This window comes from Poromitra crassiceps, assembly GCF_964638095.1.
Source record: "Poromitra crassiceps genome assembly, chromosome: 10".
NCBI classification, from domain to species: domain Eukaryota; kingdom Metazoa; phylum Chordata; class Actinopteri; order Beryciformes; family Melamphaidae; genus Poromitra; species Poromitra crassiceps.
In genome coordinates, this window is record NC_139631.1 from 18,914,396 (window position 1) to 18,937,223 (window position 22,828).

General features: G+C 45.6%; 1 protein-coding gene across 2 annotated transcripts in view; it reads right to left on the reverse strand.

Moving 5' to 3' along the window:
* Positions 1 to 1,821: 1,821 nt before the first annotated feature.
* arl15a (ADP-ribosylation factor-like 15a) overlaps positions 1,822 to 22,828 on the reverse strand; it is a 157,360-nt gene continuing 136,353 nt past the window's right edge. For both annotated transcript variants that reach the window (XM_083644623.1, XM_083644624.1), the window contains exon 5: positions 1,822 to 2,269. In XM_083644623.1, coding sequence (XP_083500749.1) covers positions 2,117 to 2,269 — 153 coding nt within the window. In that variant the 3' untranslated portion in view covers positions 1,822 to 2,116. The remainder of the gene's footprint in view (positions 2,270 to 22,828) is intronic.

A 22,828-nucleotide genomic window follows, 5' to 3' on the forward strand; every position in this document is an offset into this window, starting at 1 on the left:
CATGGGCTACACAGGTCTTTGATTATTCTCTAAGCATTCAATGATATTGCTTGACAACCTAGAAACTGGCATCCTTAATCCTTTTATAAGTGCTATGTATTCACATTGTCAAGGGTCCATATTATACTCATACTCATTACATACTGTACATATATAGTCACTTAATGATGCTCTAAAATAATTTGAATAAAAAAAGAAAAAGACAACACTAACAACCAAAGGAAACTGAATTCTAAATTCAAATTAAGACACAATTTCACTTTTTAAGACTTTAATTGCCATTATGGACAAAACTCATGATTGAATAAAAGAAAACAGACTGCAGTGAGCATTTGAAAGACCTCATGTGTAAGCGGATACATGATGATATGCTAAAGCTAACACTGCTGTACTCCCTAGCTGATCCATTTATCATGCATTCAAGTGACTGAATGCACAGATCCAGCCAGATTACACAAAATAGTTGGCAGCTCTCATGTCAGGTATAAAATGTGATTAAATCTCTCTAAAGAAACAAAAAAAAATACAGAAAACAACACATAAAAAAGACAAAGCACAGAGGGAGGATTCATCTCGTCACCACAGCAGGTCTTGGGAACACGCGCACACCTGTGACCTGTGGCACATCAAATAGCACTGATCTCAGAGGTGTGGGGCTAGAAGGTGGCGTTGGGACTACATACCACGATGGGGAAGAGTGTGGGACAGGGAGCGGAGGGGCCTGGGGTGGGATGCAGTGGGGTGGGGGTCCGCAGCGAGGTGGCAGACAGGGAGGGGTCTTCACAGACAGTTGGAAGGCATTAGGGTGTCGGACAGGGACTTGTCAGATGCAGCTGTTGCTGCGACTGATTGATAGAGTTTCTCTTCCACCCTGATGGGAGACTGCGGAGTCGCCAGCCACTGCTGGAAAGGGATTATGTCCAATTCAAAAAGCGGCAAAAAACAACAAAAACAAAACAGTGAAATGTAGAGAAAACAGAAACACACGTGACATTCACTAAAACACTGAAACAAAGCTAGGATCCATCACATTTTTCTATCTGGCACCTACACCAAGCCAGATTTGTTGTCTTTTGGTCTTTGATTTGAATGAATTGGAACTGATGCTACGATATATAAAAAATTCATTGTAATCTGAAGGTAGCGCTAAGAGGTTAACATACGGAGCTATAAAATATACCCTAAGTTGCACATTTAAAAAAGCAGTCAGACTTGTTCCCACTCCAAATGGACTCATCTCGCCATTAAGTTACCAAGCTCTCCGTCATTAGATTAGTAGTATTTCCGTATGGCCACACAGCAGAGTACACAGCATTATGCTCCATTTCATGTACATAATACTCCATGAGATATTCAGACTAGACTATTCAGACTAGATATTCAGATGTGGTGTGACACACCGATATGTAACCACTGTACATAACACATCACGTAAGGCTTTGGACTAGGTACGTCAATTAAGCAATCACATTTGTTGTTACCGGGTCAAAGGAAAAGCACACTTGACAACCATACAGTACTTTCCACCTTTTCAGTGGAGTCGTGCCCACCCAACCATCCTGTAAAGTCATTAGTGGAGATGTTAAACATATTTACAGACAACCTGGGCTCCACTTAGTGTGAGTGTGTGTGTGTGTGTGTGTGTGTGTGTTTGTGTGTGTGCATGAGAGTGAGTGTGTCCAATGATGACTTAAGGAATGCCATATGTCCCAACTGCCATTCATGTGATCACAATGGCACAGACAGCAGTCAACACGACTTCCGTTTCTGACAAAGTTCAATGATCTTTCAGACAGAATCTGCATGAAGTTGACTGAGACTGGGTGTAATGGCGGCTCTCCTCTGTGCAGATGCAGTGGGCGGCTGTCGCCTGTGCACGCTCTTCCAATGTGACAAGAGGGAGAGCAGGGAGTGGAGGATAACATACATCCAGACATCCAGCTCAAACAGAGAGGCCAGCATCTGCTGTATGTTGTGTGTGTGTGTGTGTGTGTGTGTGTGTGTGTGTGTGTGTGTGTGTGTGTGTGTGTGTGTGTGTACACACATGGACAGCAGCAGGAAGTGGTGTATCTGTGTCGTTAGCAGGTAATGTCTGCTCACATTAGCCGAGTTAGCATCATATCCTTGCAGGCTCTGTGTCTTTGTCCTCCAACAGGCTAATGAACTGAGCAAAACTCTCCTTCACCGCCTCCACGTTGTCCGTGCTGCTGCCCTCCATGATCCAGCGCTTCCCTCTGGCCAGCGGCTCCAGCTCCAAGTACTTCTTGATCTGCCGGCAAGCACAGAGCACGCGGGGTTAATGCACAGAGCACACAGGGTTAATGACAAGCACAGAGCACGCGGGGTTAATGCACAGAGCACACAGGGTTAATGACAAGCACAGAGCACGCGGGGTTAATGCACAGAGCACACAGGGTTAATGACAAGCACAGAGCACGCGGGGTTAATGCACAGAGCACACAGGGTTAATGACAAGCACAGAGCACGCGGGGTTAATGCACAGAGCACACAGGGTTAATGCACAGAGCACACAGGGTTAATGACAAGCACAGAGCACGCGGGGTTAATGCACAGAGCACGCGGGGTTAATGCACAGAGCACACAGGGTTAATGACAAGCACAGAGCACGCGGGGTTAATGCACAGAGCACACAGGGTTAATGACAAGCACAGAGCACGCGGGGTTAATGCACAGAGCACACAGGGTTAATGACAAGCACAGCGCACGCGGGGTTAATGCACAGAGCACACAGGGTTAATGCACAGAGCACGCGGGGTTAATGACAAGCACAGAGCACACAGGGTTAATGATGAATGGTAAATGGACTGTATTTATAGAGTGCCTTTCTAGTTTATGGAGTACATTACATTACATTACGTCATTTAGCACAGAGGTTCTCAAATGTTTTTCAGCCAAGGACCCCTTACAAGATAGAAAATATACCGGGGACCCCGTCATTCTGATTTGTGATTTTGGGCTAAACCTAATTGTTTCCACAGTAACGTGACTTTTAAATTGATAGGTTTGTTAGATTAGAATGTAATCCATGAACCATTTTAGATTTAATGCATACAATATTTTTGTTGAACTATGAAGTTTTTGCAAAAAAAATTGTTTATTTTTATTTTCCTGAAAACCTTTCGCGGACCCCCTGGCAAAGTGCCACAGACCCCTGGGGGTCCCCGGACCCCCATTTGAGAACCACTGATTTAGCAGACGCTTTTGTCCAAAGCGACTTACAATATCACATTTTGTCAACAGTACAGAACACAATTATGCAACACAATCAATGACAGCTAATATATTTTGATAGACTAGAGTAGCACCATGTAGGAAGTACAGTAGTTTGAGAAGGAATAAGTAACATGTAGCATTAGTAAGTTTGAGAAGGAATACGTTTTTTTTTTTTTTTTTAATTAAAAGATGTTAGTTCAAGAAGGGCCCAGGTGGAGTCTGAAAAGGTGAGTTTTTAGTCTCCGCCGAAAGATTGGCAGCGATTCGGCCATTCTGTAGACCAGCTACCTGCTAGGCCTGATAGGAAGCGGTAGCTAACAACCAATGTTATAAATGTTGTATTTTAATAAGCAATAGTTAATGATAGTAATTCAACGTTATTTATTTGCAAGTAATTCCAATCAAGTATGAGTGGTGACCTTTGGCTACTTCATAAAATATTTAAATGGAGAGTGATGTCACTGGTCTCAAACTATGTGCTATGTCGTTTTCATTCCAACCCAAAAATGACAGCAGGTGATGTCACTCATCATTAGCATAGCTTCAATGAGAGAGGAGGAGCTAAGCAGTGACATCACCTGCTGGAGTGAAAGCCTGCAGACTCTGGGCTCACCATAGCACATGGCTTGAGACCAGAGCCATATATATAGAAGAGTTGCAACATCTCCATTCACTCCAATGGACCAGTTCTTTGCTCTCAAGAGTTCCCGGAAGTAAGGCCCTGGATTAAGCAGCGCTGGCGAGTTGCAGCCAAATTGGCAGTTTGTGATGTACTTTGAATCGGTCAGACATTTAAAGAATCAAATTGGATATTATCAGCTTTATTTTATGCATTAAAACGTAGCGCAAGCCCCCTTCCTGGCTATTCATTGGCTACTGAGTCATGGATTTTGGACCTCCGCTGACGCCACTCTCTCACTAGATTGCTCTGCTTGAGACCAGTGAGCTGTGTGGTCACATGGTGTGATTCAGCCATCTAGAATTGAGTACCAGGGGCTGTCTGGGTAGTGTAGAGTTCAAAGCACTCTCCCACCACTGCGGAGGAGACCTGGGTTCAATTCCCGGCAGCGGGACTTTCGGCTTGGTCAGACGTTCCTACACAATTGGCCGTGTCTGCGAGTGGGAAGCCGGTGGGGTACGAGTCCTAGTCGCTGCACTAGTGCCTCCTCTGGTCGGGGGGAATAGCGTGATCTTCCCATGCGCTACGTTCCTGCCGGTGAAACCCCTCGCTGTCAGGTGAAAAGAAGCGACTGATGACTGCACATGTATCGGAGGAAGCATGTGCTAGTCTACGGCTCTCCCCAGATCGGCAGATGGGGTGGTGGAACAGCGACCAGGACAGCAAGGGGAATTGGTACAATTGGGGAGAAAATGTGGGGAAAAATTCGGGGGGGAAAAAGAAGAAGGAAAAAGAAAAAAGATTTGAGGAGCAGATCGATCATTCTCTAATGCTATTTTGATGAAAGTGCAAGAAAAACCTTCCAGGTTTCAGCAGGGTGCTTGAGGTCCAGGAGCGCTCCAGGAATGCTGCAGGAAAAGTGAATGAGATTGACAGAGGCCACAGGCCTTGCCTCTGGGGCTGAGAACAAGACAAAAACAACAGAGGCCACGAGCCTCCCATCTCATCCCGATACACGCTTCAATGACTTCTCCATGTGCAATGTGTCATCTTCACACAATCACTCATGAAGCCACTCAAGCCCCGCCTCCCAGCCCTGCTTCACCTGGGAGTTTTGCAAAACCAATTTAATCAATAACAATCTGTTGTTCAAATCCCAGAAACAATGTGGCTTCTTGGCTTGGCACAAGCTGTTTGTATCAGTTGATTATGAAGTTCATATGTTGGATTTATTTAGTGCCTGGCTTTTTGTAATATGTTGGACGCTCATGACAGTGGGCGGCTGGGGGGGGGGGGGGGGGGGGAGAACCAGAACCAGCTGTTACGTAAAAACACATCTGAGCAGAGGGAAACAATATCTTAGACCTCCACTAAAAGTACCACAGGTTGTTAGGGTTTCTGACATCTTCAAGCTGAGAGAGTAATGGGAGCAATTTCATTTTCCAGTTGTGAATGTGGTTTAGCCTTCTCCTCCTGTCTGTCTGACAGCAAATGGTGAATTGACCAGGACAATATAAGAAAGTGTATACCGCTAGTCTACAGTCTCCCTGAAATGCTCCTCGTGAGAAATGATTGGATGCAATAAAACAGGTTTGATTGGAATTTGTCCGGTATACAGTGTGTACTTCATGAGGTGCCCATACCCTCATAATTGATATTGTCATTTTAATAAATAAATATATAAATATGTCATCAGTATTAATTAAGCAAATACAAGGGGAAGGGAAAAAGTGATGAAAAAAGTGATTGAATAATTTTATCACATAGAGGTTATGCAAAATTTGAAGAAGAAAAAAATCAAAGAACCATCCACTCCTACCTTTATTTGCTTTATCTTTATCTTGACTATAGCCTGATATATCCATATTAGAATTCTAGCTCAAGGCTTAGTTTGTACCAAGAAATCTCATGTACACATGAGACTGAAATATTGTTTGTCCAGAGACACATATGGCAGAGAGATGACATGCATCATTCATGGCAAAAAATAAACTAGTGCTGAGGAGCCATGGACAAAAAGGCTCAACTTAAAATGCAAACTGTACGTATTTAGCTTCAGTAGCGGTGATAAAAGAAAGAAAAAAAGCATTATCATTTGAATAGCTGTCAGGAGGTATTTTGATATATTTTTGCTTTTTTTTTATTGATTTAACATTCATAAATTCAAAATAGGTCAGACGTGGCAGATAATCTCAATATGCTGAATAGCTTTGCGTCAATGCATAAAGCAAGCAGGCAAATAGATTTGTGCACCTTGGAAACGCCACCAAATCCACACGGGTGCCCGTCACACAGTCAAATGACTTTTCAACTTCAAGTGAAATTGCTTTTGTCTAGACCGTGCTGGGCTGTCTAGCTGTGCCATGGTGTGTGGCATGAAGAGGATGGAGGGGGGGGGGGGGGGGGGGGAGGTGGAGGGGGAGGGGGCAGGGTATTCTTTGTGTCTGCTCAGATCCAGCCAGCCATGCCAGCCCGCTCCCTGCCCCCCTGAGCCCAGTCTGTGTCGGGGTGTAACGTGAGTTTAATGACAGATTAAGTCACCTCAGCCACGTTTGGCCCAGAGGCCTGGCTCGAAAGCTGAGCAGACCCAAACAGTGTTAGCAAATCTGTCTGGGTAACTGGAGCTGCCCTAGTCCACACCGGCCTCTCTAGCCCCAGTCAGACCTAGACTGCAGACGATGCGGCTGGCTGCCTGTCTGGCTGGCTGGCTCACTTGTCTGCCTGTGGCCAAGGCCCTCTTCTGGAAGACTCTGGCCCCTGCACTGGCAGACAGTCAAAAGGCCAGCAGTGACCTCTGTGCAAGTGCAGACATGCTCGAGCTTCTCCCACTTGCCCTCCTTGCCACACAGGCCAGCAGATCTGACCCAGGGCTGTCTCACAGCATGGCATCTTTAACACTATGCATCAGACAACTAATCTTACCAATAATACCGGATGACTAACATGAATCCCCCATTTACTTGCTATTGAATGGGTAGAGAGACACTTTCAAACTGGCCAAATTGTCACACATTTGGCACATCCACTCCAGAGATGTTATACTGTAACAGAGGGAAGAGACGACAGTCCCCAAAACGGCCGTCTCTTACAGTATGACAGTATGTGACTGAAGGAACCCCATGACCTCATGGCTGGGTGTCTCCCCAGGCCCAAACCAGTTTCCCTCAGATTAAGACTAAGCACACTTATGCTCGCTTAAGGAGTTGCGTGAGGCAGTGGGAAGGGTAAGCCCCACAAGACGTGGTTGCCAGATGGCTCCTGGGATGACCACTGGGTCATCCAGTCTAGCCTCTTCTAGGTCATCTGGACCCCGGGCCTTGCCTTGGGGAGGGGAGAAAGCTCTTTAACCCCCCCCCCCCCCCCCCCCCCCCGTGTCTGTGTCAACTGTATTCCTGCTGCTGGAATCCAGCCACACGGGATATGCTGTTGTGGGGTAAGCCATTAAACTCAGGACAACAGAATTATTTTTGGTTTGGCGACAGGCCTGCACTGAGCAGTCACTGCTATTGCAGAGTGGACAGTAATATGATTGAGTACTTGAATATGCTGGATTTGTCATTTAATATTGATGGTTTGCTCGAGATCCCCCCCCCCCTGCCAAGGCAATGACACTTTGCATTACTTCATATAAGGAATAGCTCATCGACATGTAAGTTATTGTTACCATACATTCTTCCATATTTCAGTAGGTGCATTTACCTTTATAAATTATAGCTTGTGGGGATCTGAACAAGAATGTGACTCAATTATTTAAGACGGCTAGAGGTGAGGGGCTGCTGTCATGGTGGGAAAGTGTATGACTATGAACTTTTTTATTTATTTATTTTTGGATCATTTTAATTCCCCCTGCTGTCCCGGTTGTTGCTCCAACCCCTCCGATACATGTGCTTCTTTTCACCTGACAGTGAGGAGTAGGCGAGTGCTTTTACCTCTACACTACCCAGCCCAGTGTCTAAACATTCTTTAATTTCCTTTAATCCCTATTGGAAACCAGTTTCTAATGTCAGGACAAGACAAACAAGACCAGAACAACAAGAATGTGAGCTTCAACTACTATATATACACACACACACACACACACACACACACACACACACACACACACACACACACACACACCCACACACACTTTTAGATGGCAAAAGTTGATTTAGAGACAATAGAGTGTGGCTTTCAAACTGAAGATATATGAGTGGTGAAAAAGTGGGCTAGAGGAAATGTCACATCATAAAAAATATACATCTGTAGATGATTTTTCTTAATGATTTGTCGCTCAGTGTCTGAAGAGAACGGTTCCACAGTTAGTCGGCTAAACTCAAGCTTGAGCCCTGGCAAGCCTGCTTCAGGGGCATTATGACAGTGGATGGGCATGCATGGCATGTGCACCTAGCTGCTCCTTGACCTATGGCAGATTATGACATGTGATGGTCACTGCTGGGGTCACTCCAGGTCAGATTTATGACATGTGATGTCACTGGTGGGGTCACTCCAGGTCAGATTTATGACATGTGATGGTCACTCCAGGTCAGATTATGACATGTGATGGTCACTGCTGGGGTCACTCCAAATCAGATTATGACATGTGATGGTCACTGCTGGGGTCACTCCAGGTCAGATTATGACATGTGATGGTCACTGCTGGGGTCACTCCAGGTCAGATTATGACATGTGATGGTCACTGCTGGGGTCACTCCAGGTCAGATTATGACATGTGATGGTCACTGCTGGGGTCACTCCAGGTCAGATTATGACATGTGATGGACACAGCTGGGGTCACTCCAGGTCAGATTATGACATGTGATGGTAACTGCTGGGGTCACTCCAGGTCAGATTATGACATGTGATGATCACTGCTGGGGTCACTCCAGGTCAGATTATGACATGTGATGGTCACTGCTGGGGTCACTCCAGGTCAGATTATGACATGTGATGGTAACTGCTGGGGTCACTCCAGGTCAGATTATGACATGTGATGATCACTGCTGGGGTCACTCCAGGTCAGATTATGACATGTGATGGTCACTGCTGGGGTCACTCCAGGTCAGATTATGACATGTGATGGTAACTGCTGGGGTCACTCCAGGTCAGATTATGACATGTGATGATCACTGCTGGGGTCACTCCAGGTCAGATTATGACATGTGATGGTCACTGCTGGGGTCACTCCAGGTCAGATTATGACATGTGATGGTCACTACTGGGGTCACTCCAGGTCAGATTATGACATGTGATGGTCACTGCTGGGGTCACTCCAGGTCAGATTATGACATGTGATGGTCACTGCTGGGGTCACTCCAGGTCAGATTATGACATGTGATGGTCACTGCTGGGGTCACTCCAGGTCAGATTTATGACATGTGATGGTCACTACTGGGGTCACTCCAGGTCAGATTATGACATGTGATGGTCACTGCTGGGGTCACTCCAGGTCAGATTATGACATGTGATGGTCACTGCTGGGGTCACTCCAGGTCAGATTATGACATGTGATGGTCACTGTCCAGGTCAGATTATGACAAACGTGAATCACTTTTATGACTTTTATTGTGAAATGTTTTCTAAAAATCATGTTTCAAAAGACAAAAGTGATTCACGTTTGTGAAGATTATCCTGTTGAACCCAAATTACCGCTCCCATAAACTTTTGTTAACCACAGACCTTATTTGATGCATTTAAGTGAAATCCCCATTCTAAAACCCATCACTTTTCCCCGTAAGATCCAACATGCTACTTCCGGACTCATTCCTGCGGTGTTCTATTAGTGGCAGCAGAGACTTTTCAATATAGAGACTGTGTAATTTCCACTCACTTCCTGTATTTGTGTCACATGGGTTTTGCCCATGGTTTTATTGGAGTCAATGGGAGAAGTGAATGTGATCACAGATTATGACAGATGCTTTCGCCCCATAATCATCAAACTAAATATCGGGCCCATTTTCCGCAAGCCACATACAGTGAACATTCTGACACTAAAATGGCATTTTTCAGACAGACAGATCAGGAGAAAATTAACTTTGTTCAAGACCTGTCTCTGTCTCAGCAACATACTCTCATGAGATTTGGCAAAAGGAGCTCACGTTAGCAGGGAGCGATTAGCTAAAGCTACATGTGAAGTTTGTTGATGTAGTTGCTAAATCTGTGATTGGGTAAATGATTTTTTTAAAGCTAATATTTTTATTACAACAAGATTGAGCTAACAAGGGGACGTTTTGTGTTTATATGTTTGGTGTGTGTGGAGTTTTGGGAACTCACAATCTCTAGCTCAAGTTACCTTGTGAGGTCAGCACAACACTTCAAGGGGACCACGCCCATTTAGGAGACCGGCAGAGTACCATTTCTTAATATAGAGCTCAAAGTCACGTGATGGTTCCGTGACATCACGGTTTTCAAGTGAGTACTTCCCCATTCATATTCTCAATGACTTTTCTAAAAATCATTTTCCAGAGAATTGTGAGCATAAAACATTTGATTCAGAGTTGGAAAAAAAAAAAAAAGTGCTGGGTACAAGACTGTGTACATAAGATCCTAAGAGTGAAGAAACTACTCATCCCATAATCCATTCCGGCATTTCCGGCCAATCAGATTAGTGAATGATTGAGCGGTCTTGAAGATTTTTTTTTACAATATTACATATTACAATATATATATTATATATATATATATATATATTTTTTTTAATAATGATGTTGTACATTATTGCATTACATTACATGGTTGATGGTTCTATATTTTATATGCACCCAGGGCCACCACCTCTTTCCTATAGCTATTTATGCAACAGGGTTTGTGCAGAATCAATTCAGGTTAAGTGCCTTTCTCAAGGGTACAATGGCAGCAGTCCAAGGCAGCACAGCACACGGTCAACATGCCATGTTGAGGATCTTTCTGATAAAAGGAGCTGCTGTGGTCCGATGCTCTCATGCTATGTAGAAGTATTTGGGAAATCTAAAGCCAGTTCTACATAAGCATTCTTGCAGAGGTTAACAACAAAGCCAGATGGAACAGACCCTAGTTTGTTGGATACACTCCTGCAGCAGATCAGTATCTTAAAAGAAAGTTAAATGACCCGTGCTGTCAACTCTCAGTTTCTCATCTAGGGTAAGTTTCTTTGTCGAGTCTGGCTCTTGAAGTAGCCTCAGGGTCCAAAAGTCTGAGAAAAATATCGAAACTAAATTCAATAATATCAAATACTACTAATAACCTCTTCCTGTTTAAGTAATAAGATCATAAAAGTAAGGACAGGAAATGTTCACTTGAGAAGAGTTTGCCTTTCAGCAATGCAATGCAATGCAAAAAAAAAATCCAAAACATAAAGAGAACCTGATAAAAGGAGTTACTCACACAGAGAAGTTATCCTATAAAACACTATTTGCCTGCAGGCAAACGATCAGAACTCCTCTTCTGAGCACGGGGAGCTTGACTCAATAAACTCATTGGAGAAAAGAGGAAGATTTTAGCCTTGAGCTTTTCAACAGCAAACTTCAGCAGGGCCCACTTTCAACAATAACAGCACCCTTTATTCAATGCCTACGCATACATCTATACAGTACTGTATGACCAAAGCAGGAGAAAGTGGATCAGCATTTATTTATATAAGAAAAATACTTGGGTATTTTTGCAGTAACGTAGTATTCACTTTGAGATGACTAGCTGAGCCTTATACAATTATCTGCCATTTGCCCTTGGGCCAAGATGTAGCATGACCACATGTCGATCACACTTCAGGTTGTCACACGTCAAAAACTCACCGCGCGAGCAAGCGCTATAACTGGAGAAGGAAGCATTAGGGGGTCTCTGAACGAGGGAAAGTGGCATACTCAAATATCCAAGACAATCAATTACTCCATCCCGTGACATGTTGGCCCCTGTGAAGATATCAGTCACCTGGAAAGTGGCCCACACTGGCGACTGCATTGAAACGGGGGGGTAATGCGAGATCCACTTACCATATAATAGATATGCCTTTGTTTGCTTTTCCGGCTTACCTAAAGAGCCTTAAAGACATGAGAACGCCCGGAGGTCACCAAGAAGGGACCACTTGGGAAGCATGCAAAAAAAAAAACACATCGCTGCACCACAAACTCAGGGCGGCGTCAAATGAAACGGCGTGCCGTCGAAAGTCGAAAGCGTATTTAAGCAAGGCTGTAACACCTTGGGCTGTAACAAGGCTGTAACAAGGCTGTAACACCTTGGGCTGTAACAAGGCTGTAACAAGACTGTAACACCTTGGGCTGTAACAAGGCTGTAACAAGACTGTAACACCTTGGGCTGTAACAAGGCTGTAACAAGACTGTAACACCTTGGGCTGTAACAAGGCTGTAACAAGACTGTAACACCTTGGGCTGTAACAAGGCTGTAACAAGACTGTAACACCTTGGGCTGTAACAAGACTGTAACACCTTGGGCTGTAACACCTTGGGCTGTAACAAGACTGTAACAAGACTGTAACACCTTGGGCTGTAACAAGACTGTAACACCTTGGGCTGTAACACCTTGGGCTGTAACAAGGCTGTAACACCTTGGGCTGTAACAAGGCTGTAACACCTTGGGCTGTAACAAGGCTGTAACACCTTGGGCTGTAACAAGGCTGTAACACCTTGGGCTGTAACACCTTGGGCTGTAACACCTTGGGCTGTAACAAGGCTGTAACAAGACTAACACCTTGGGCTGTAACAAGGCTGTAACACCTTGGGCTGTAACAAGGCTGTAACACCTTGGGCTGTAACAAGGCTGTAACACCTTGGGCTGTAACAAGGCTGTAACACCTTGGGCTGTAACACCTTGGGCTGTAACAAGGCTGTAACACCTTGGGCTGTAACAAGGCTGTAACACCTTGGGCTGTAACACCTTGGGCTGTAACACATTGGGCTGTAACAAGACTGTAACACCTTGGGCTGTAACACCTTGGGCTGTAACAAGGCTGTAACACCTTGGGCTGTAACAAGGCTGTAACACCTTGGGCTGTAACAAGGCTGTAACACCTTGGGCTGTAACACCTTGGGCTGTAACAAGGCTGTAACACCTTGGGCTGTAACACCTTGGGCTGTAACAAGGCTGTAACACCTTGGGCTGTAACACCTTGGGCTGTAACAAGACTGTAACACCTTGGGCTGTAACACCTTGGGCTGTAACAAGGCTGTAACACCTTGGGCTGTAACAAGGCTGTAACACCTTGGGCTGTAACAAGGCTGTAACACCTTGGGCTGTAACAAGGCTGTAACACCTTGGGCTGTAACAAGACTGTAACACCTTGGGCTGTAACAAGACTGTAACACCTTGGACTGTAACACCTTGGGCTGTAACAAGGCTGTAACAAGACTAACACCTTGGGCTGTAACAAGGCTGTAACACCTTGGGCTGTAACAAGGCTGTAACACCTTGGGCTGTAACACCTAGGGCTGTAACAAGGCTGTAACACCTTGGGCTGTAACAAGGCTGTAACACCTTGGGCTGTAACACCTTGGGCTGTAACAAGACTGTAACACCTTGGGCTGTAACACCTTGGGCTGTAACAAGGCTGTAACACCTTGGGCTGTAACAAGGCTGTAACACCTTGGGCTGTAACACCTTGGGCTGTAACAAGGCTGTAACACCTTGGGCTGTAACACCTTGGGCTGTAACAAGGCTGTAACACCTTGGGCTGTAACAAGGCTGTAACAAGACTGTAACACCTTGGGCTGTAACACCTTGGGCTGTAACAAGGCTGTAACAAGGCTGTAACACCTTGGGCTGTAACAAGGCTGTAACAAGACTGTAACACCTTGGGCTGTAACACCTTGGGCTGTAACAAGGCTGTAACAAGACTAACACCTTGGGCTGTAACAAGGCTGTAACACCTTGGGCTGTAACAAGGCTGTAACACCTTGGGCTGTAACAAGGCTGTAACAAGACTAACTGAAGAAAGAGGTAGGGCGTGCACATCCGCTTGTAAGGCTCAGGTGCAGGACAAAAAGCAAATAACATAGAAAATAAATAGAGTCCGCACACTGAATTAAAGTCAGCTCCCAGGTCAGTTTATTTTAACGTTTCGACTACAAAGTCTTCATCAGAAAAATGAAGACTTTGTAGTCGAAACGTTAAAATAAACTGACCTGGGAGCTGACTTTAATTCAGTGTGCGGACTCTATTTATTTTCTATGTAACAAGACTAACACCTTGGGCTGTAACACCTTGGGCTGTAACAAGACTGTAACACCTTGGGCTGTAACAACAAGACTGTAACACCTTGGGCTGTAACAAGACTGTAACACCTTGGGCTGTAACAAGACTGTAACACCTTGGGCTGTAACAACAAGACTGTAACACCTTGGGCTGTAACAAGACTGTAACACCTTGGGCTGTAACAAGACTGTAACACCTTGGGCTGTAACAAGACTGTAACACCTTGGGCTGTAACAAGACTGTAACACCTTGGGCTGTAACAAGACTGTAACACCTTGGGCTGTAACAAGACTGTAACACCTTGGGCTGTAACAACAAGGCTGTAACAAGACTGTAACACCTTGGGCTGTAACAAGACTGTAACACCTTGGGCTGTAACAACAAGGCTGTAACAAGACTGTAACACCTTGGGCTGTAACAAGACTGTAACACCTTGGGCTGTAACAAGACTGTAACACCTTGGGCTGTAACAAGACTGTAACACCTTGGGCTGTAACAAGGCTGTAACAAGACTGTAACACTCCATAATCCAAAAAGGTTCATAGTGTCTATACTTTACTTAGATTGATAGGTTTTCTTTTATATCAGACACAGGTTCACGCCTCTGTAAACAACATCAGCTGTTAAAGACACGTCACACACCATCTAGTGACACCTCTGAAGAAGACGGAAGTATTACCGTCGAAACATGTCAGGTAGGAACACAAACCTGTGTCTGATATAAAAGAAAACCTATCAATCTAAGACTGTAACACCTTGGGCTGTAACAAGACTGTAACACCTTGGGCTGTAACAAGACTGTAACAAGACTGTAACACCTTGGGCAATGGTTTTGCATTTGAGGGAATTGCTGTCCCCAAGCTTTCCCCAAGGTAGATCATGCCCCTATCAGCTGTTAAGTGGGAGTCTTAGCAGCACGTGGGGCACATGACACTCTCACCTTTGTTTGCAGATGATGTGGGGTGAGCAGTTTGGAATCCCTTTAGAACTTTGGGCCACGTTTAGATGAGAACGGTCTCTGCAGGAAGCGGCAAACTGTCTTTGCGTTCTGCTGCCCTCTGATTCCACGTTTATACACAGCGTTTGTGATAACGATTTGCATGCAGACTGGAGCTGCAAATGTCACCACCAGCTCAGAGCAGCGTCAAGTGAGCCAGAATCAAACGGAAACTTCTGGTTAGAACCTTCACAATAATGGCAATTAAATAAAGTCATAGCCTTGCACGTTGCAGCATTTTTGTGTGTGATCCAAAATACACAGAACACATAGAACACCGACATTTAAAAGTCACCTACTTAACCCGTAGTTGACTGTTCTGTTTTTTATTGACCCAGTAATAGTAAGTGTCTGGATAGCTCGCAGGTGGCACAGCACAGGTAGAGGAGTATAAAATGAAGTGCAGGGGAAAAATAAGTTCAGAGACGTTTAGAGGAATCTGTGTGGAGAAGTAAGGGGACGATAAAGATACAAGGCCCAGAAACCCAGAATCTTATCCATGGACGGAGAGAGAGCGACAGAGATATTCGTCATGGGTTTCAAGTTGAATCCTCGATGTGGAAACCATCCAGGCCTAGCCAGGTCCAATAAGCATGGAGGCCACCCTGGACCCGAGCCACAGCTGTAGAACTGTTGGGCCAGGGGCTGAGGCAGGCAACAAATTAAGACTTAAGAGTCGATGTCACAGCATAGACTGTGCTGCCTCCAGATTTACTGTCCTGCTCCACTCAGGTGGGACTATGGGTCTCCCTCAGGCTCGGCTCAGTGCAGGTTCAAAGTGATTCACTTGCGGTCCAATCTCTTCAAAGCCAACTGACCACTGCCAGATCAGAGCCATCCTCAGAGGTGCCGTAAATCTCGGCTAGACTGCACAGGGGACATTCTTGCCGACCCTTTCAGAATGCCGCTTGGAACAATGCTATTGCAGTTAAGAGCCTAGGCTGTGATAATGTCCTTTCCATATAGGCAGGCCTGCTGAAGATGTATCTAAAAGATGTGCCTGAGAAGATTCCCATTTGGACAATGAGCATGTTGATCTTTTTTTTTTGGCTTTGTTTTTACAAGCACAGAGGCTTTTATTTTGATTTTCCTTGGGACAGATCGGATAACTTCCAACAACACTGGCTGCTGTTACCTGGCTAAATGACCCATGCCTCCAGTTTGGTAGTGGCAACAGCAGATGCGCCGTGTGTTTGCAGAAAACACATTCAAACATACTTAAAACGCTGGGGGTTGGATCAGGTATCGGCAACCTGACAGGACCAGATCCTCTCAACACGGCATACAAAAACCATAGGCAAAGCTGAAATTTGCCCATAAAGTAAAACAGAAAACAGAAAACAAACTCAAATGCCATGGATTTCTGTTGTCTCTTTTACATCTCAGCGGGCACTTCTCTTTGGATTGGGCCCCTGGGAGGGATCGAGAAGGTAAAGTCGAGATTTGGTGATTACAGTATGGTTACTGTAGATTTGGTGATTACAGTATGGTTACTGTAGATTTGGTGATTACAGTATAGTTACTGTAGATTTGGTGATTACAGTATGGTTACTGTAGATTTGGTGATTACAGTATGGTTACTGTAGATTTGGTGATTACGTAAGGGTTAATGCACGATGAGGTGTCCATTATCACTTTTTAAGGGACGCCGTGGAGGCGTGAACAGACCATTTGGCTGAATGACTTTACCAACTGTACATTATCACTTTTTAATGGACACCCTGCAGCCAATCAGAATCGAGTATTCACCCAGACCATGGTATAAAGTATGGTTACTGTACAGAACTCTCCTTATGGCCTTGACTGACACCATCGTTGTGTGGGGGGGGGGGGGGGGGGGGGGGGGGCACATAGGGAAAGGAAAGCATGTATCCTCTCATGCAAGATGGAGAATGGAGAATAATTGGCAGGGTCAATAGCTGGGCCACGACCCCTTTACCAATAGCTGACCTGTACAACATGAACAAAAGGATATGAGGGTGGGGCGTGAGGGGGGGTTGTCCATGTTTGCCTTGCCTTATTACAGATTTACAGTAACTCAATTTCTTAAAGGCCAAGATCTCCCTGACACAGAACATCTGGTCTGTGGGACTGAGCGGGTGAGCTGGCGGCCTGCCCATGCTCCCTGCTGCAGGGGCCATTGCACCAGCAGCACCTTCCCTCTCTCCCTCTCCCTCTCTGCTGCTTTCTTATGAAGTGGGCCGCCATGCTGTAGCAGGCCACACAGAGGGCCTCAAAACCCAGGAGGTCCGCCACAGACCCCCCCCCCCCCTCCCCAGGACCCCCCTAGTGGGACCCTCCACCCCTTTCACTCGGAGGCCCCCCTTTCACGCTCCACTCCTGACAGTTGACCAGCTTGAAAGCTGCAGTAGGCCCCCGCTTTAGCACACAGCACGCGGCATTACAATCAAAGTGTTCCCCCTCTGCAAAAGATTTAAACCATGCGCCAAGTTGCAGTCTGCACAGACTCACACACGCATGCACCCTCTCTCATGTACACACACACACACACACACACACACACACACACACACACACACGCCATGGGACTGTCATTTGAAATTCAAGGTTCCTTGTGTTTTCTTACCTTCTCTGCCGTGCATACTTCCTCCTATTCGTAATCATGGCCACATCTTCACATTGTGTCTGTGTGCTGTGTCTTTGTGTGTGTGGGTGTGTGTGTTGTGTAAATTGATCAGAGACAGATATAGAAATAGATGCAATAGAGCAGACAAATGGGACAAGGGGCTCATCAGAAAACAACGGATGTAATGAAATCAAGCCTGATATTTTCAGGACACACACAGGAAAACACACAATCCGGAAATATATCTATCTTTTACCGATCACGCTGTACATCTGACCGACCAATCTACAACTGAAATCTACAGCTACAACATGAGCAGCCAGATTTGATGTACTTCAAAAAACATGTTGGTTTTCATGCACTATTAATTCCCTCTGGTACTGAACTGCTGTTGACTGGTTTTAATCACTACCAGGAAATCATGAGTGTACAGCCAATGCTGTGGCCAGGCCCATGCAGAAACATTCCCAGCCTTAGTATTGACAAACTTAAACATGTGCGTAACACTGCTGTCAGGGATAAAAGCTATCCCATAAACTTTCTCAGTTCATTATGCATAGACTCAATAATGACCATCAATGGCTGAAATTAAAATGAGCCATTTAAAAATAGAGGAACAAAGGAAACTCTAGAAGTTGGAGCTGGCGAAATGCAAACAAAGATTTTCTCCCACTTTCTGTAGAGACTGGATGAAACTCTTTGCACCAGTCTCACATTTGTTAAACATTGCCATGCATTCAAGGAAACCTTAGGGGAAAAAAATCATTCGTCATTTTGAGTTTTTCTTTTCAATGGGGTAAGACTCAATGGATGAAAAAAGCGACAGAACCCCCAAAAGATTCCCAGCGTTTGATCCCCGTGAGTCAGAAGTGGAACCCGGGGGTCAGCTCGCACACTGAATAGGCTTTTCGGAAGTCGTGTCCTGGCTAGCGGTGGCCGGTCGTCCGACCCTGCTTGACCACTAGACAAAGGGAGGGCACTAACCACAATTGGAATGGGGGAGATTCCTTTCTCCTCCAATGGAGAGTCTCTCAGCCTGAATAGGGTCTGGCCGGCTGAATTGCGTTCCCCACCGATTTTGAGAGCGAGGACCCACTGGGGTCAGGGTTCAGCAGCATTTGACGCAGGCTGTGTGGGAAAAGGCGAGCGCGGTGCCCGCACAACCTGCCGACTGCCCCCTCACCCACGGTGCCCCTTAACCTCCCAAAGGGACGGACCACCAGCCCGGGGGTGACAGGAGGACGGACCACCAGCCCGGGGGTGACAGGAGGAGAGGGGCTGTATGGGAGTGAGCTGGATAGAAAGCGGAGACGGAGGTGGGCGGGAGGAAAGACAAAGATGTAAGAGAGATAAAGCATCAAAGAAAAGAGACATTTCTAAGTAGCTTCGCGTCTTGCGCTTCCAAGGTCTCTAGCACATGATCTCAAGAGGGTCATCAAGATGTGCTGCTTGACTGAATTTCCAACTCTCGCCTCCCAAGGTGGGATGGATCAAGTACTGGATACACCTCTGGGAGATCTCTGCTAACACTGAGGGTCTGTAGGCCTTTTTTCATACTCTCACTCACTCACTCACACACACACACACACACACACACACACACACACACACACACACACACACACACACACACACACACATTATTAGGTGCTATGGACATCTACTGTATGCCACAGTGCCTCTGAAAGTAGCTAAACTTTTATTAAAGAGCCAGATACCATTATTAAATGAAACATATGGACTCAAAAATAGCTGTAGGACTGCAGTTTGATATGAGGACACCTAGCAGGTTTGCAGCAAAGCCACAGTCTGTGAACCTTGAACCCTGCCTGCCAGACGGGTGGCAGCCATACACACCTCTAACACACCACCCCATTTCTCCTAACACAGACGCACATGCACACGTGTGTGTGCGCCAGTGGGCAAGCTCTGCCGCTTTCCCAGGAAGATGAGGAAGTATTTCCCCCCCCCCACAATATTTTATTTCCAATATTTCAAAACAATGCACAAACAAGACAAACGAACACGTTCACAAGAAAAGAAAAGAAAACATACATATATTATTGACATTCAATATTACGTGATTACCAGCTGTATGAAGTGCTTGTAGGAGATATTGTTCCTGGGATCTCACACAAGGGGTCCATGAGAAACCAGCCAGGCGAGTCACCCGTCACCCCTAACTTCATCAAGATAGGCCAGAAACAGGTGACAAATGATAGAGAACTTTTTAACTGAATTGGTCCTCAGAACCTAAGTCTCTCCATCCGTATAACAGAGGTCATGTCCGTCAACCACAGTTGGAAAGAAGGTGAAGAGGATGACTTCCATTCCTTCAGAATCAGTTTTTGAACATAAAAAAAAGCATGTTTATTTGGGAGCGCTTCAAAGGTACGAATCTTGGAGCGAACATAATTTCTGACTTGCAGGTATCTGAACCAGTGTGTGCCAGGCAACTCAAATTTACTCTTCAGCACATCAAAGGATGTAAAATTACCATCTATGTATAGGTGAGGAAGTCTTTGTTTAAACGGTAATTCCTCAAATGGCCACTTGAGGCAGTGCTCAGAAGTCCCGTCGTTCCTGTTAAAATGCCCCACTTTGTAACAGTAATTAAAGGAGAATTTCGGTTTTTTACACCACGGTCCTCATTTCCAGGTTAAAATATGATGTTTTACTCACCAAAATAGTTTGGCTTCATTCGGATGCCCACGGAAGATTTTGAGCTCTGAGTAGTCTCCTCAAACAGGCTATAACGAGAGCCTGCGGCCAGCGTGGGGCATGATGGACGGGAGTGCACGCGCTCTTCTAAATGACACTTTTTCTGTCAGATCACGGTTCATTATGGTTGTAAATATAATTATTTAGCTAATAGCTAGAAGCTAAGCTAACAACAACACAGCAGTCAGCGTTGATCTGCCCCGGATGGGGTTACAGTGCCCATCTTCCCCCTCTGTGAAACCTTCTTCAGAGAAACCACAGAAGGGGGAAGATACGCACTGTAACCCCATCCGGGGCAGATCAACGCTGACTGCTGTGTTGTTGTTAGCTTAGCTTCTAGCTATTAGCTAAATAATTATATTTACAACCATAATGAACCATGATCTGACAGAAAAAGTGTCATTTAGAGAGCGCGTGCACTCCCGTCCATCATGCCCCACGCTGGCCACAGGCTCTCGTTATAGCCTGTTTGAGGAGACTACTCGGAGCTCAAAATCTTCCGTGGGCATCCGAATGAAGCCAAACTATTTCGGTGAGTAAAACATCATATTTTAACCTGGAAATGAGGACCGTGGTGTAAAAAACCGAAATTCTCCTTTAAGCATTTTTACAGCCTGGGCCTTAACCCAATTGTGGTCTATATACAGTATCTAATTTGAACTACAATTTGAACTGTAGGGGGGTCATTTTTTATATAACTCGCCCATTTTATATAACTCGCCCATAGAAAAGGGGGTGATTGACAGATCGCCTGTCCAGTGATCACGCAGCTTGCCGATCATGGACCAATAGCAGGCGGCGTTGCGGCTCTGTACTGTCTCTGTACTCACTCACGTGAGCTGCGGAAGGACTCAACCCATTCCCTTCCACTCTGCTGACGAAAAGTCAAGATGGCGACGGCCAACGAATCAACTCCAAACGGGAGACCCAAAATGAATGGGATAGCTCTGTCCATATTTTTTTTAGGTCAGTGGTGTGCGCGCACACGCACACACACACACACACACACACACACACACACACACAAAACACCTCCTTCCCTGTCTTGTTCCCTCATGTGATAATTGGTGATTGACGTCTGCGAGCACTTTCCAGCCACCAGCAGTAGGAAGTGGAAATCTTCTTGTCACTTCCTTTCTGAAGTCCTTCCAAGGACTATAAGCGTATATGATAACCAGACAATTTGTTCCACGTGCAAAATGCATGGCTGTTGCTCACTCTCCAGCCACCCACAGGCAATGTTCTGTTGTCCTGCTTGTCCGAGAGCAAGAAGGCCTTACACAATGCTAAACGCTAAGAGCAAGAAGGCCTTACACAATGCTAAACGCTAAGAGCAACAAGGCCTTACACAATGCTAAATGCTAACAGGCAATGTACACCAGATGCGTTATGGCTGCTTTGCGGATCCGGCAAAACTACCGGATCGACTCTCGCCCACGTTAATGGATGGGCGATACATGCGGTACGGAAAAATTACGCACCTGTTCTATATTTGTCGGATCGCGCATTTGTCTGACAGATTACATGAGTTTGGGTCTGTTCACAGCGGTACTGGAGCCGTACCGCATCTGTTCCGGAGGCGGTGTACATTAGCCCTAAGAGCGCAGTCTTTGTGGGATGGAAGACTGATTATGTGTTCGCTTTATTTCAGCAAAAATTATATTTACAACCATAATGAACCATGATCTGACAGAAAAAGTGTCATTTAGAGAGCGCGTGCACTCCCGTCCATCATGCCCCACGCTGGCCACAGGCTCTCGTTATAGCCTGTTTGAGGAGACTACTCGGAGCTCAAAATCTTCCGTGGGCATCCGAATGAAGCCAAACTATTTCGGTGAGTAAAACATCATATTTTAACCTGGAAATGAGGACCGTGGTGTAAAAAACCGAAATTCTCCTTTAAGCATTTTTACAGCCTGGGCCTTAACCCAATTGTGGTCTATATACAGTATCTAATTTGAACTACAATTTGAACTGTAGGGGGGTCATTTTTTATATAACTCGCCCATTTTATATAACTCGCCCATAGAAAAGGGGGTGATTGACAGATCGCCTGTCCAGTGATCACGCAGCTTGCCGATCATGGACCAATAGCAGGCGGCGTTGCGGCTCTGTACTGTCTCTGTACTCACTCACGTGAGCTGCGGAAGGACTCAACCCATTCCCTTCCACTCTGCTGACGAAAAGTCAAGATGGCGACGGCCAACGAATCAACTCCAAACGGGAGACCCAAAATGAATGGGATAGCTCTGTCCATATTTTTTTTAGGTCAGTGGTGTGCGCGCACACGCACACACACACACACACACACACACACACACACACACACACACACACACACACACAAAACACCTCCTTCCCTGTCTTGTTCCCTCATGTGATAATTGGTGATTGACGTCTGCGAGCACTTTCCAGCCACCAGCAGTAGGAAGTGGAAATCTTCTTGTCACTTCCTTTCTGAAGTCCTTCCAAGGACTATAAGCGTATATGATAACCAGACAATTTGTTC